The sequence below is a fragment of the Oncorhynchus kisutch genome, linkage group LG4 (assembly GCF_002021735.2).
Source record: "Oncorhynchus kisutch isolate 150728-3 linkage group LG4, Okis_V2, whole genome shotgun sequence".
Lineage (NCBI taxonomy): Eukaryota > Metazoa > Chordata > Actinopteri > Salmoniformes > Salmonidae > Oncorhynchus > Oncorhynchus kisutch.
This window is the reverse complement of record NC_034177.2, coordinates 12,253,217-12,269,739: the sequence shown is the minus strand read 5'-3', so window position 1 is coordinate 12,269,739 and position 16,523 is coordinate 12,253,217. Positions and strand designations below refer to the sequence as shown.

Here is a 16,523-nt window from a genome sequence, read left to right as displayed (position 1 = left end):
CCAAGGATGTCAGGGACAAGATTGTAGACCTACACAAGGCTGGAATGGGCTACAAGACCATCGCCAAGCAGCTTGGTGAGAAGGTGACAACAGTTGGTGCGATTATTCGCAAATGGAAGAAACACAAAAGAACTGTCAATCTCCCTTGGCCTGGGGCTCCATGCAAGATCTCACCTCATGGAGTTGCAATGATCATGAGAACGGTGAGGAATCAGCCCAGAACTACACGGGAGGATCTTGTCAATGATCTCAAGGCAGCTGGGACCATAGTCACCAAGAAAACAATTGGTAACACACTACGCCGTGAAGGACTGAAATCCTGCAGGGCCCACAAGGTCCCCCCTGCTCAAGAAAGCACATATACTTGCCCATCTGAAGTTTGCCAATGATTCAGAGGACAACTGGGTGAAAGTGTTGTGGTCAGATGAGACCAAAATTGAGCTCTTTGGCATCAACTCGCCGTGTTTGGAGGAGGAGGAATGCTGCCTATGACCCCAAGAACACCATCCCTACTGTCAAAAATGGAGGTGGAAACATGCTTTGGGGGTGTTTTTCTGCTAAGGAGACAGGACAACTTCACAGCATCAAAGGAAGAATGGACGGGGCCATGTACCATCAAATCTTGGGTGAGAACCTACTTCCCTCAGCCATGGCATTGAAAATGGGTTGTGGATGGGTATTCCAGCATGACAATGACCCAAAACACACGGCCAAGGCAACAAGGGAGTGGCTCAAGAAGAAGCACATTAAGGTCCTGGAGTGGCCTAGCCAGTCTCCAGACCTTAATCCCATAGAAAATCTGTGGAAGGAGCTGAAGGTTCGAGTTGCCAAACGTCAGCCTCGAAACCTTAATGACTTGGAGAAGATCTGCAAAGAGGAGTGAGAAAAAATCCCTCCTGAGATGTGTGCAAACCTGGTGGCCAACTACAAGAAACGTCTGACCTCTGTGATTGCCAACAAAAGTTTTGCCACCAAGTACTAAGTCATGTTTTGCAGAGGGGTCAAATACTTATTTCCCTCATTAAAATGCAAATAAATTTATAACATTTTTGACATGCATTTTTCTGGATTTTTTTGTTGTTATTCTGTCTCTCACTGTTCAAATAAACCTACCATTAAAATTATAGACTGATCATTTTTTGGTCAGATGGCAAACGTACAAAATCAGCAGGGGATCAAATACTTTTTTCCCTCACTGTACAGTACTGTCAAGGTTTCCTAGCAAACTCAAATCTCTGAAAGTTACAAACCATCCTCCTCACAATTCAAGGAAAGTCAATCATCTGTGAAAAAGAGATCTAGTAAAAATGTTATCATCTCAGCACTAGTTACAAAATCTAGCCTTTCTGAGATACAGCTTTGTCTTTGGCCTCCCATTGGACAGACCCATGTGTCCATCACTGACTAACCTTTCTCATAGGCCCACATGAGGCAGGTCTGCTCCTCCTTCTCCCCACTGGACCGGCTGGGGTCACAGGCCACCAGGTTCATGTCAGCCCCGCTGTCCAATAGGAACTGGACCAGACGTATGTGGCCGTGGAAACATGCACTGTGTAGACCTACAGAGATAGTGACAGGGTTCATAGGTTATTAGCCTAAGCAGTCAGATCAACCGCTCTTCTTCCATTCATATGGAACTTATTTGTGTTGAAGTCTTTGCCAATTGTCAAAGTCATTTTTTATGTATGACTATTGTTGCAAAACTTATTTCCCTCTGAGATAACTAAGATGGAACTTGAACTTATTGAGTGCTTTCGGATGGTTTAGAAGTCCTTGCCAATCGTCAAGGTAGTTTTTTATATTTGACTATTGCTGCAAAACCAATTTTAATTGGAACTAGATCTTATTAAGTGCTCTCGGGTGGTTTAGATGTTATTTGTAGGGCCAAGAGCTTTTCCTCTTCAGTTCTGGTCAACAAAAACTCCTGGCCTCAGTCATACTTTAACATTCGGGTCAAGATATTGTTCTGATCGCGTGACCTGGCCAGGGAAAACCTCCTGGCCTTAGGTTAGGTAACGAGGAGACATAGCCACCTGTGTGTCCGTCTCTGCCCTGATGGTTGATGCTCATGGCGTTCTGACCGAGCAGGAACTTGACCATCTCCAGACTCTTCCCATAGGTGCAGGCACTGTGGAGAGAGGTAGACACTGCTGTTTTCTTGGACCAGTACAGATGGAGAAGGTAACTCATAGGGTTACACTAGGGTTATTACCTGTGAAAGGCGGTCTCGCTAAATATGTTCTCCTTCGACAGACTCTCTGTGCCTGACAGCTGCACTATCTCCTTCACCACCTCAAACTTTCCATTGTAGCAGGCCCTGTGGAACACAGGCACAATGAGTTGCAGATACTGCTAGACACATAAGGAGATCATAGTAGCTTTTATCAGTCTCAGTGAATAAGACCAGGGGCCATATGTATCAAATCAAATCACACTTTATTTATCACATGCTTTGTAAATAACAGGTGTAGACTAACAGTGAAATGCCCTTCCCAACAATGCAGAGAGAAAAATATAGAAAAAATAATAACACAAGGAAAAAATACACAATGAGTAAAGATAACTTTGCTATATACACGGGAACCAGTACCAAGTTGATGTCCAGGGGTATGAGGTAGATATGGGCAGGAGTAAAGTGACTAAACAACAAGATATATCATTAACAGTAGCAGTAGTGTATGCGATGAGTCAAAAGAGTTACTGCAAAAGAGGGTCAATGTCGATATTCAGGGTAGCTATTTTGTGGACTCATCTATTTAGAAGTCTTATCTGCGGGCCCATTTCAACATTTTTCTGCCTCCTGGGGGTGAAGAGGCATTGTCGTGCCTTCTTCATGACTGTGTTGGTGTGTGTGGATCACATAAATCCCTTAGTGATCAAGAGTCTCAGAGTAGGAGCACTGATTTAGGATCAGTTTTGACTTTCAGTTTAGATCACAATGAATACTGGTTACATAGATGGCGGGGGCAGATTCTAGATCAGCCATCCAACTCTGAGACACTTGATACATACAGCCCCAGTAGAGTTCAATCTGCTGCTGAACTCCTCAGAGGGTACTGACATGAGCCAGTGAAATCATTCTCTGTCTATTTCCCCCGTGTTGTACTCTAAATGGTTTCACCCCAGATGTTCTTATCATTCTGATATACTGTATCATTAGTTAACTCACAGGTGGAGAGGGGTGTCTCCGTAGATGTTGACGGAGTGAGGCTGTAGCTCAAAGTTGCCCTGCAACAGGAAGTGGACCACTTCATGGTGGCCGAAACGGGCACAGAAGTGGAGCGGGACGTGGTCCTCATTGTCCTGAGCATTCACTGTGGAGGAAGAAGGACTGAGTTGTTTTCTGGTTGGGCTTTAAATAAGCTAGTCATTTCCTTACTAAAACCATGTACAACACTTGAATAAATCCAGAGTCGTTGTGTGACTTGTAGATAAACATGATGGTCAGTACCGGTAGACCATAATGAACATCAGGTCCACTATGCAGTTACATCATAATGTTCCCCACTCAAGCGCACGTCCCATCAAGATAAACAGTATATCACCTGAACTGTGGATTGTATTGAGAGCATGTTTACAGACACGGTGAAACTCAAGCATGTACCATGTAGCTCCCAGACCTACTGCCTTAACTCTCACCTTCAGTCTTGCTCCCCTCTGCCAGCAGCAGTTTTACGACGCTGAGGAAGCCCTTGGCGGCTGCCAGGTGTAACGGTCTGTCTCCCACCTCCCCACTCACATTTACATCCGCCCCAAACTTCAACAACAGCTTAGTCACCTGAGAGATTTACATTTTAAACATTTAGCAGACATTCTTATCCAGAATGACTTACAATTAGTGCATTCACCTTAAGATAGCTAGGTGAGACAACAACACATCACAATCGTGGCAGGCTGCGACATTCTGGATAAGTTGCAGAGATTTGATGGCACAAGCAGGGAGCCCAGCCAACAGAGAGTTGCAGTAGTCTAGACGGGAAATGCAAAGTTCCTGGATTAGGACCTACGCCACTTCCTGTGTGAGGAAAGGTCATACTCTACGAATGTTGTAGAGCATGAACCTGTTTTGATGTTTGCTGAGAACGACAGGGTGTTGTCCAGGGTCACACCGAGGTTATTTGTGACTCACAACCTTGATTCAGTCTTATGTAGAAAAATTAGAAATTGTGCATGATCATGCATGATGGACGCGTCTCCCTGTCACGGATGTCATGCCAGGGTTGCCCTTAGTTTGAAGATGTAATCCAGAGACAGGTGTTTTCTCCCTCTCTTTAGCTATCATATTCTAATTCCACTGATTTCAAAACTCAATCCTCCAGAAAGTGGAGAGAGACACTTATGCAGCACCACTACACGATACATAAAAAATACACGTTTGACAGGATTACCAACACAGACTCACCAGTTCAAATAGACAGAAGCATTCTATATGGCAGACCAATCCGAACTCCTTTTTTGGTATATCCAGCCCACTCATTATCTCAGCCAATCATGGCTAGTGGGAAGGTTGCTGTCTTTTTATGTGGCTTTTCCAACAAGGCTCATAAATTAACACTTTGTTTTTAAGGCACATGAAAGTTCACATGTTCCAGAAGGCATTTCTGCCCCAAAAAAACGCATTTTGGTAAAAACAAATTTAAAAAAGTTCAAATGGCTCTCTTCTGAAGCCGTGACTTGCGACATACACCTAGTTTCCTGAAACAGGTCACATTTGCACTCTGGAAGAGGGACAGCATGGAGTGGTCAACCAAGATGGAGAGGTTTTGGAGTGGGCAGGCCTTCCCCGGTAGGAAGCGCAGCTCAGTTTTGACGAGTTTGAGCTTGAGGTGGTGGGCCAGCGTCCAAGCTGAGATATCTGCCAGGCATGCAGAGATGTGTCGCCATCAGGGGAAAGAGAAGAGTAGTTGAGTGTCATCCAAATAGCAATGATAGGAGAGACCATGTGAAGATCCAAGCTGAGTGACAGAGCAGAGTGATTTGTAAAGAGAAAGGAGGAGAGGGCCTAGAAGCGTGCCCTGGGGGACACCATTAGTGAGATGACGTGGTGCAGACACAGACCCTCTCCACACCACCTTGTAGGAGCGACCTGCCAGGAAGGATGCAATCCAGGAATGCAGAGGTTGTCCAACAACCCTGTGAGGGTAGTAGAAGAGTATCTGATGGTTCACGGTCTCAAAGGCAGCGGATAGGGTAAGGGAAAGCCAGTTACGCAACTGTCTGTATTCAACCCGAAATGTGTCTTCCGCTTTTAACCCAACCCTTCTGAATCAGAGAGGTGTGGCGGGCTGCCTGAATCAAAGGTCCACGACATCGGCACACAGGGAGCAGTTGTTGTTGGGGGTTAACTGCCTTGTTGGCTCTGGGATTCAAACCAGTGACATTTCGGTTACTGGCCCAACGCTCTTAACCGTAAGGCTACCTGGAGGTTGAGAACAGAAGAGAGAGAGTCAACTATGGCAGAGCGGAGAGCCTCTGTGACACAGAGGAGAGTGGTCTTAGTTGAGTGAGCCGCATTGAAGCCTGACTGGTTAGGGTTTTGAAGATCGTTCTGAGAGAGATAACGAGAGAGTTGGTCAGAGACAGCACACTCAAGTGTTTTGGAAAGATAAGAAAGAAGAGATACTGGTCTGTAGTTTTTGACATCAGATGAGTCGACTGTTGGTTTATTGAGGAGGGGAGCAACTCTGGCCATCTTTAAGTCAGAGGGGACACAGCCAGTGGAAAGGGATGAGTTGATGAGGGAAGTGAGAAGGTCTCCAGAGATAGTCTGGAGAAGGGAGGATAGGATGGGGTCAAGTGGGCAGGATTTTGGGCGGCCAGTCATCAGTAGTCGCAGGATTTTATCTGGAGAGAGAGGGAAGAAAGAGATCAATGTGTAGGGTAGTTCTGATTTGGACCAGTGGACTCAATAGGCTGAGGGAATGACAAGCAGATGTCATCAAATGATTAAGGAGGGAGGAGAAAGTGGAGAGGAGTTTCCCAGGGTTGTAGGTAGAAGCTTGAAATTTAGAGTGATAGAAAGTGTCTTTAGCCGTGGATACAGAGGAAGAGAAGGTAGAAGTGAAGGGAGTGGATGACAGGTCCTCCGAAAATGTAGTTTTCTTCCATTCCTGTTCTGTTAGCACGCAGTTAGTCACTCAGCCACAGAGTGGGAGGGAAAGGTTGAGCCGGCCGGGAGGAAAGTGGACAGTGGGAGTCAAAGTAGGCGGAAAAGGAGGAGATTAGGGTCAAAGAGGCAGAGTCAGAGTCATTTGACAGGAGGGAGAAGGATTTAGCAGGAGAGAAGGAAGAGAAAATAGGATAGAAGAGAAGAGAGTAGTGGGAGAGAGAGAACGAAGATTGAGGCAGTGCATGACCATCTGGATAGGGGCTGAGTGGGTAGTGTTGGAGGAGAGAGGGAGAGAATAGTAGTGACCAGAAACCTGCAGGGGGGGTGCAGTGAGATTAGTCTGTCTGTCTTGTGAATGGGAGATGACTGGGAAAGTCTGAGATCAAAAGAGGAGTGGAAAGAAAGAGGGGGAAAGAAATGAATTGAAGTCAGGTGTTGCGGGGTTAAAGTCGCACAGTACGATGAGTGGTGAGCCATAATCGGGAAATTAGCTTATCAAGGTGTCAAGCTCATTGAGGAACTCTCCAACAGCACCTGGTGGGTGATATATGACAACAATGTTAAACTTGATTGGACAAGTGACAGTGACAGCATTGAATTCAATTGAGGAGATAAGACAGGTGAGATAGGGGGAAAAGAGAACATCTCCACTTAGGAGAAATTAGTAGCTCTGTGCCACTACTGCGACGACCAGATGCTTTTGGACTATGAGAGAACACATAGTCAGAGGATGAGGTAGCATCTGGAGTAGCAGTGTTCTCTGGTGTAATCCATGTTTCTGTCAGGGCCCAAAATTGTAGGGAGATAAACTCAGCCTTAGAGACTGCAGATCGTCAGGTCCAAATGCTGCCGGAGACTAGGAATTCATTGGTTGTGCATGGAGGGTACACTAAATTAGAAGGTTTGCAGCCACGGGCTGGTGAGCATCTGTAAAACCTACAGGTAGAGGAGCGAACTGGGATAGAAAACACACACATACTTGCCAAAGCTACAAACGAGCAAAATGATATCATCAGAGAATAACTGGGTAAGATACTCAAGTGTATTTTGGAGAGACCTAGCTCTGGTCCGGGGCATTACTGCGCGTTCCTCTACTAACAGAGCAGAGGCAACTCATTGTTTTTGTCACGTGATGGGAGCAGAGCTTAGAGAGACCCACTTGAGACAAACTTGACAGGGAAGTGGGAACTGAGCCTGGGGGATAACTGTAATAGACACTGTACAGATAAGTCCTAAATGTCACTTTTTTCCCTATAGCCCATAGGGCTCTGGTCAAAAGTAGTGCACTATGAAAGCAAAAGAATGCCATTTTGGGACATTGCCTACATCCCCGGTATCAAGAAAAGGGAATGAACAGATTTCAACACATCCATTGCTTGGCAGAATGTAAAGAGGGATATCTTGGATGAAGCTACCGACACTGTTATATTAGGACACAATGTTTAAACCATTACCTGGTCATGGCCATAGTAAGCAGCAATATGCAGAGGAGTAAAGAACACAGCATCCTGGACGTTGACATAGGCTCCATGCTGGAGAAGGATATCCACTGCCTAAGAATGACAACATGTAGGCTATATTACAGGACATATTATTATCATATCACAAAATCTCTTGTTGGAACACCCATTGTTGCTGACACCAGCAGAACTATTCCTAAATATGAATGGTACTGTACAGAATGTGAGGTAATGTCTGAGACTGGTATGAACAGGGGCCGTGCCCACCTCATGGTGACCAGCGATGGTGGCGATATGCAGGGCTGTGAGGGCACCGTACCCAACCTGCTGGATGTCTGCCCCTCCGTGGAGCATTGCCGTCACCAGCTCCGCATTGTCCTGGGAGGACACACAACTACTGTCAATCACATAGGTTTGTTTTCACTTTAACATCACACTTGAGGAGAATTTAAATTGTACTTCCTTTATTCCTTGTGTCCTCTCCCTAAAAACATTGGGGAAGCTAAGCTTCCTCCTGTTTGACCTTCTCTTCAGGCATTTTGAGGAGGTAAGGAATCAGGGAAGAAACATATGACGTTCACCCCAAGTTATCAGCATCTTGATTAAGTCGAGACCTCAAATAGACAAATGTGTAATACTGATACTGTGTGCCTCAGGACTAGATGAACTCTCTCTAGTCTCTCTCTAGTCTCTAGCAAAACAGGAGATATCACACTGTTCATAGAACAATGTGTGCTTTGTGATGTGACTTGCACTCCACCATCTGGTAAAACCATGGAATGTCTCCATCTCATTTAACATAAAAGGACAATCGATAGAAACATTCACAAAATAATCACACGTCATAAACAGTAACCTACTCACTATGGAAACACACATATCTTTATAACTATATCAATAACACTGTCTTCAGATGAAGGCATGAAGGCAACAGGTGTCTAACCATTCTCTCACCTTATAGACAGCCAGGTGTAGAGCAGTGAACCCATTCCTGGTAAGCCTGGATGGACGTAGGCCTTTCAGCATCAGAGTCCTTATGTGGACTTTATTCCCTGGAGAAAACAATATACTAGCCTCGCATCAGATCTGTCTGTGGTATATTATCTATGTTTTAATTATTATTATTATTATTTTATTTTTTAAATATATATATATTTCATTTTTTAGGGGGTAGATCAGCTTTAATATTTCAGATAGATTGTGGCTTCTATCAATGTAATTGTGTAACGGCTGCCCTCTAGTGAGGAGGAGTAGTAAGGATCGGAGGACCAATGTGCAGCGTGGTACGTGTTCATGCTCTTTATTAAACCAAGCGAACACTGAAACAAAACAATAAAGGACACGTGAAATAACCAACCGAAACAGTTCTGTGTGGAACACACAGACAAAAAATAAACACCCACCAAACACAAGTGGGAAAAGGCTACCTAGGTATGATTCTCAATCAAAGACAACTAACGACACCTGCCTCTGATTGAGAACCATACCAGGCCAAACGCAAACACAACATAGAAAACGGAACATAGACAACCCACCCAACTCACGCCCTGACCAACCTAAAACAAAGACAAATCAAAGGAACTAAGGTCAGAACGTGACAAATTGTCTGCATCACTTCCAATCCCTCATATATATTTGGGAAAAAATGTATATACACACAACCGTTCAAGAGTTTGGGGTCACTTAGAAACATTTTCGTTTTTGAAAGAAAAGCTCATTTTTTGTCCAATAAAATAACATCAAATTGATCAGAAATACAGTGTAGACATTGTTAATGTTGTAAATTACTATTGTATCTGGAAACAGAGGCCAATTATCAGCAAGAAGGCCTAGAAGGCCAGCATCCCAGAGTTACCTCTTTACTGTTGACATTGAGACTGGTGTTTTGTGGGTACTATTTAATGAACCTGCCAGTTGAGGACTTGTGAGGTATCTGTTTCTCAAACTAGACACTAATGTATTTGTCCTCTTGCTCAGTTGTGCACCGGGGCCTCCCACTCCTCTTTCTATTCTGGTTAGGGCCAGTTTGCGCTGTTCTGTGAAGGGAGTAGTACACTAGTGATCACAAAATAGTGAACAACAATGCTTAGGCCTGTATTTCCAGGCCTAAGCCTGGACACAGTCTATTTTACAATGGTTTTATTTTGTTTGTTTTTACTCTTATCCTTCTTCTACCCTCATCACTCCCATATATTTATGTCCATCCGGTTCTATTTGCCATTCATTCAAACTGTGCTCTAAAAAAAGTTGCTAACATACAGTGCCTTGCGAAAGTATTCGGCCCCCTTGAACTTTGCGACCTTTTGCCACATTTCAGGCTTCAAACATAAAGATATAAAACTGTATTCTTTTGTGAAGAATCAACAACAAGTGGGACACAATCATGAAGTGGAACGACATTTATTGGATATTTCAAACTTTTTTAACAAATCAAAAACTGAAAAATTGGGCGTGCAAAATTATTCAGCCCCTTTACTTTCAGTGCAGCAAACTCTCTCCATAAGTTCAGTGAGGATCTCTGAATGATCCAATGTTGACCTAAATGACTAATGATGATAAATACAATCCACCTATGTGTAATCAAGTCTCTGTATAAATGCACCTGCACTGTGATAGTCTCAGAGTTCCGTTAAAAGCGCAGAGAGCATCATGAAGAACAAGGAACACACCAGGCAGGTCCGAGATACTGTTGTGCAGAAGTTTAAAGCCGGATTTGGATACAAAAAGATTTCCCAAGCTTTAAACATCCCAAGGAGCACTGTGCAAGCGATAATATTGAAATGGAAGGAGTATCAAACCACTGCAAATCTACCTAGACCTGGCCTTCCCTCTAAACTTTCAGCTCATACAAGGAGAAGACTGATCAGAGATGCAGCCAAGAGGCCCATGATCACTCTGGATGAACTGCAGAGATCTACAGCTGAGGTGGGAGACTCTGTCCATAGGACAACAATCAGTCGTATATTGCACAAATCTGGCCTTTATGGAAGAGTGGCAAGAAGAAAGCCATTTCTTAAAGATATCCATAAAAAGTGTCGTTTAAAGTTTGCCACAAGCCACCTGGCAGACACACCAAACATGTGGAAGAAGGTGCTCTGGTCAGATGAAACCAAAATTGAACTTTTTGGCAACAATGCAAAATGTTATGTTTGGCGTAAAAGCAACACAGCTCATCACCCTGAACACACCATCCCCACTGTCAAACATGGTGGTGGCAGCATCATGGTTTGGGCCTGCTTTTCTTCAGCAGGGACAGGGAAGATGGTTAAAATTGATGGGAAGATGGATGGAGCCAAATACAGGACCATTCTGGAAGAAAACCTGATGGAGTCTGCAAAAGACCTGAGACTGGGACGGAGATTTGTCTTCCAACAAGACAATGATCCAAAACATAAAGCAAAATCTACAATGGAATGGTTCAAAAATAAACATATCTAGGTGTTAGAATGGCCAAGTCAAAGTCCAGACCTGAATCCAATCGAGAATCTGTGGAAAGAACTGAAAACTGCTGTTCACAAATGCTCTCCATCCAACCTCACTGAGCTCGAGCTGTTATGCAAGGAGGAATGGGAAAAAATGTCAGTCTCTCGATGTGCAAAACTGATAGAGACATACCCCAAGCGACTTACAGCTGTAATCGCAGCAAAAGGTGGCGCTACAAAGTATTAACTTAAGGGGGCTGAATAATTTTGCACGCCCAATTTTTCAGTTTTTGATTTGTTAAAAAAGTTTGAAATATCCAATAAATGTCGTTCCACTTCATGATTGTGTCCCACTTGTTGTTGATTCTTCACAAAAAAATACAGTTTTATATCTTTATGTTTGAAGCCTGAAATGTGGCAAAAGGTCGCAAAGTTCAAGGGGGCGAATACTTTCGCAAGGCACTGTATATACGTTTTATGGCACAGTATGTTTTACATTAGTTATCTTATTGTAATTAGTTGTTATTACTCCCAACCTTCAGCTCCATTCAACCCCTCCCATCACTCTCTTAACACCATCCACATTGGATGAAAATTTGCCATATATTTTTCAATTGTGAGGTGAAGTTTCACAAAAGTTATGAACCTTTCTATTCTTATTGTTTCCACAGATTGCAAATTGAAAATAAACCTTTTTGCTAAAAGTATTACTATACTATTGATTATTGAATCCAGCATCGTTTTACGTATCAGTTCATAAACCATGTGCCATGGAATCGGTACGTCAAAAATCCAACAATTTTGAAATCTATATGGTATGGCGGTCAATTTTTTAAAATCCTTAAATGAAACTGGAATAGTTTTTTATTCATCACAATTTTCTTTAATCAATTTTGGTCTTTAATGCATGGCCGACAGACAAGTTCCTTACATTTTCCCCCTTCCACATTCCTCTTCCATTTTTGCAGTAATGATGCAATTAGTTGGTTGTAATTTTGGGTAGAGCAGTGTGTTTTTTATTTTCTAAAAATAATGTTTTTTTTTTAAACAATTGTTATATTTGAGTTTAACCACAATATTTCTTGTATTATTTCTTCTGTCTTTTCTGGTGGATGATTTAAAAATAGCGATATTTGGGAGATGTAAATAACTGAAAGTGAGCGGTTGTAATCTGAATAAAGTGAATAAGGCCTTTCTTAAACATAGGGTGAGACGTTCTTACTAATTTGCTAGAGAACTTGTATTTAAGTATAACTTTTGTATGACTGAAGCCTTTAGTGAGAGATCTAATGCTCTAATATTTGATCATTTCTGCCCTCCGAAGTCATCTTCGTTACATAAATAGGCCCGTTTAATTTGATCTGGCTTGCCGTTCCAATAAAATGTCATTTTCTTTTCTCTAATACATTTTTTAAAAACTGTTCGTTAAGTGTGGGCAAGGCCAAAAACAAATAGGTAAACTGAGATATGACCAAAGAGTTTATCAGGGTGATTTTTCCACAAATATAAAGGCATTTTCCTTTCCATTGTAGCAAGATCTTATCTATTTTTGCTAACTTTCTATAAAAATGTTTTGGAGTGAAATCATGTATTTATTTTTGGATATGTATACCGAGTATATCCACATCACCATCAGACCATTTTATTGATAAACTACATGGTAATGTAAAAGTTAAATTTTTGTGTGATCCAATACGTAATATAGTAGTTATATAGTAAATTATTCTTAATTCTTAATGTGATAATTCTTAATGTTTGAGCCAATCAGTTGTGTTGTGACAAGGTAGGGGTGGTATACAGAGGATAGCCCTATTTGGTAAAAGACCAAGTCCATATTATGTCAAGAACAGCTCAAATAAGCAAAGAGAAACAACAGTCCATCATTACTTTAAGACATGGTCAGGCAATGCGGAACATTTCAAGAACTTTGAACGTTTCTTCCAAGTGCAGTCGCAAAGCCATCAAGCTCTATGATGAAACTGGCTATCATGAGTACCACCACAGGAAAGGAGACTGCATGAATCAGGCCTTCATGATCGTATTGCTGCAAAGAAACCACTGCTTGTACCAAGAAACACGAGCAATGGACATTAGACAGTGGAAATCTGTCCTTTGGTCTGATGAGTCCAAATTTTAGGTTTTTGGTTCCAACCGCTGTGTCTTTTTGGGACGCAGAGTAGGTGAACGGATGATCTCTGTATGTGTGGTTCCCACCGTGAAGCATTGAGGAGGTATGATGGTGTGGGGGTGCTTTGCTGGTGAGACTGTCAGTGATTTATTTAGAATTCAAGGCACACTTAACCAGCATGGCTACCACAGCATTCTGCAGCGATATGCCATCTCATCTGGTTTGTGGTTAGGTGACTATCATTTGTTTTTCAACAGGACAGTGACCCAACACACCTCCAGGCTGTGTAAGGGCTATTTGACCAAGAAAGAGAGTGATGGAGTGCTGCATCAGATGACCTGGCCTCTACAATCACCCGAACGCAACCCAATTGAGATGGTTTGGGATGAGATGGACCGCAAAGTGAAGGAAAAGCAGACAACAAGTGCTCAGCATATGTGGGAACTCCTTCAAGACTGTTGGAAAAGCATTCCAGGTGAAGCTGGTTGAGAGAATGCCAAGAGTGTGCAAAGCTGTCATCTACTTTGAAGAATCGCAAATGTAAAATATATTTTGATTCGTTTAACGCTTTTTCGGTTACTATATGATTCCATGTGTTATTTCATATTTGTGATGTCTTCACTATTATTCTACAATGTAGAAAATAGTAAAAATAAAGAAAAACCCTTGAATGAGTAGGTGTGTCCAAACCTTTTACTGGTAGTGTTAATTTAAGTAATAAGGCCCGAGGGGGTGTGGTATATGGCCACATACCACAAACCCCCGAGGTGCCTTATTGCTATTATAAACTGGTTACAGAATTAGGACAGTAAAAATACATGTTTTGTCATACCCGTAGTATACGGTCTCATATACCACGGCTTTCAGCTAATCTGCATTCAGGGCTCGAACCACCCAGTTTATATTGCTGGTTAGACAGCATAAACAGATCTGGGACCAGGCAAAAAAAAAACACTGGAGCACAATCAAAGCTAATGAGCCCATGGGCATCAAGCCAAGAGTGCAGCAGCATATGTAACACTGTAATGTTTTGGTAAGAGGTTATTAATAGTAATAATCGTACATACCGCCACACATGCAGCAGAGATGCAACAGGGACAGTCCGCTCTCTGTCCGGTAATTCAAGTTCACTTTCTGGAAAGCTTCATCAGAGCTGAGTTATCCAAATACAAATACAAATGTAAGTCGAGTGTAAAAATGTGTAATTACAATAGTTATTACTCTGTACTTTACACCATAATTAGGACACAGATGTAAAACGTATAATGCATTTAATAAAACAGCAATAATCAACCCAGAAGACATTCGGACATTGTCTAGAACTGTGACATGTATATGGAGACTGGGCACAATCATAACATTTCTGTGATGTCATATCCTGACATGTGAAAGACTGAATAGGGATGAATGCATCACTTTCACAGAGAGCTAATGTTACCTGAAGTCATTATCATAAAATGTTTGGCATGTTATGATGTTATAACATGACATGTGAAAGACTGAATAGAGAATCAATGTGTCGCTTTTATCACAGAGGGCCTCTGTTACCTGAAGACCTGTTTGAGGTCTGTCAGCTCGCTGTCTTTGATGCGTAGGTCATCCTCCAGCCTCTCGATGATCACAGAGTATGACTCGCTCACCTTCTTCTTCCACTCATCTTCAGAAAGGGAGTTAGCCCAGTTTTAGCATAGACATAGCATAATTTCGTGATCTATTAGCCTGATTGTGACTGAGGTACTTTCATTTTAAAAAGCTGAAACACTTTCCATAGTTTACACCCTGAAAGGGATTTAGTACATCTATAGAATGCATTTCCCGTCACTTGTATTTTCCAATTTTATTTAACCTTTATTTAACTAGGCAAGTCAGTTAAGAACAAAATCTTATTTTCAATGACGGCCTAGGAACAGTGGGTTAACTGCCTGTTCAGGGGCAGAACGACAGATTGTCAGCTCGAACAACCCAGTTTATATTTTGTCAGCTCAGGGGTTTGAACTTGCAACTTTCTGGTTACTAGTCCAACGCTCTAACCACTAGGCTACCCTGCCGCCCCAATGTTAAACAATGTAAGTTTTCTATATCCTAGTTTAATTACCAAAGGAAGAATTGAAGGTAAAAAAAAAATGGCAGCAAAAGTTACTACCACCCTATTGGGTATACGTTCTTCAAAGCAAAGCTTCTTAATAGGATTCTATAGTACATATTTAGACCCCGACATATACTCTCTTAGGCAGCACAAAACACTGAAAGAGAACAAGCCATTACCTGTACATGTCTGAGTTGGTCTTGATTTATAATTTCCCATTGAACCTCTTCTTTTTTTATTTTCTTCCTGTGTACGTTGTATAGTTTGGTGGAGCAGAGGAGTGAAGCAGTAACACTATCCTTATCTCAGTCACAATAGAGCAGGACCAGATAAAGAGGGATCATGGCAGAGGGCTATAAATAAATACATCTCTGAGAGGAATGCCTGACCACTATGACAACTGATCTGTGTGTGTGTGTATTGCTCTTTTCAAACAGCAGGTGGCCATTACCTTATATTGTCTTGCACAAGCCATCGGTCAGTTTTCAATGATTTTTTAAAGTTGTTTGAACTGCTTGATGGCCTGAAAACAAAATAATGTAGTCAGAATTGCAAGGAAACTGTGTTAGGATTTAACGACTGACAGCTTGACCACAGAAGAGTAATCCTGTTCCTTTCAGTGATTAAGTAAAAATATTTGAAGAATGAGGACCTATGGAATGGCATCCATGTTGCTTAGCCTTCCACTTCATCTATACATCACAAAGTTGCCACGGACCATGTCCCAGTCCAATTTGACATAATGGTCTGTGTGGTGGATATTCTCATTCCCCACATTCTCTCTGGTGAAACCTATAGGGATGCCAGTATGACATCATTGACTACTTGCTTGCCGATAGGCCACTACCTATACATAACTCAAATCAAACTTTATTTGTCACATGCGCCGAATACAACAAGTGTAGACCTTACCGTGAAATGCTTACACCTGCGTTGCTTGCTGTTTGGTGTTTTAGGCTGGGTTTCTGTACAGCACTTTGATATATCAGCTGATGTAAGAAGGGCTATATAAATACATTTGATTTGATTTGACTTGGGTGACTGGAGTCTTGGACTATTTTTTGGTATTTTCTCTGACACTGCCAAGTCTATAGGTCCTGGATGGCAGGAAGCTTGGCCCCAGTGATGCACTACCCTCTGTAGCGCCAAGATGCCGAGCAGTTGCCATACCAGGCGGTGATGCAACCAGGATGCTCTCGATGGTGCAGTTGTAGAACTCTGCATAGGATGTCAAGAGCCGTTCCCTTACACTTGTGTTCAAAAATAGAGCAGAGCACCAGTGGAATGCACATAGAAATGGAATCAGAACTGATGGCTA

At 42.3% G+C, this 16,523-nt stretch overlaps 1 protein-coding gene across 2 annotated transcripts in view; it reads right to left on the bottom strand.

Annotated features, from left to right (window-relative positions):
• tnni3k (TNNI3 interacting kinase) overlaps positions 1 to 15,512 on the bottom strand; it is a 61,313-nt gene extending 45,801 nt beyond the window's left edge. For both annotated transcript variants that reach the window (XM_020479743.2, XM_031822442.1), the window contains exons 1-11: positions 15,385 to 15,512; positions 14,668 to 14,776; positions 14,187 to 14,272; positions 8,524 to 8,621; positions 7,837 to 7,947; positions 7,564 to 7,662; positions 3,640 to 3,778; positions 3,170 to 3,314; positions 2,213 to 2,317; positions 2,034 to 2,128; positions 1,410 to 1,559 (exon numbers count right to left, since the gene is read on the bottom strand). In XM_020479743.2, the coding sequence (XP_020335332.1) occupies positions 1,410 to 1,559; positions 2,034 to 2,128; positions 2,213 to 2,317; positions 3,170 to 3,314; positions 3,640 to 3,778; positions 7,564 to 7,662; positions 7,837 to 7,947; positions 8,524 to 8,621; positions 14,187 to 14,272; positions 14,668 to 14,776; positions 15,385 to 15,424 (1,177 nt within the window). In that variant the 5' untranslated portion in view covers positions 15,425 to 15,512. The remainder of the gene's footprint in view (positions 1 to 1,409; positions 1,560 to 2,033; positions 2,129 to 2,212; positions 2,318 to 3,169; positions 3,315 to 3,639; positions 3,779 to 7,563; positions 7,663 to 7,836; positions 7,948 to 8,523; positions 8,622 to 14,186; positions 14,273 to 14,667; positions 14,777 to 15,384) is intronic.
• Positions 15,513 to 16,523: the final 1,011 nt, after the last annotated feature.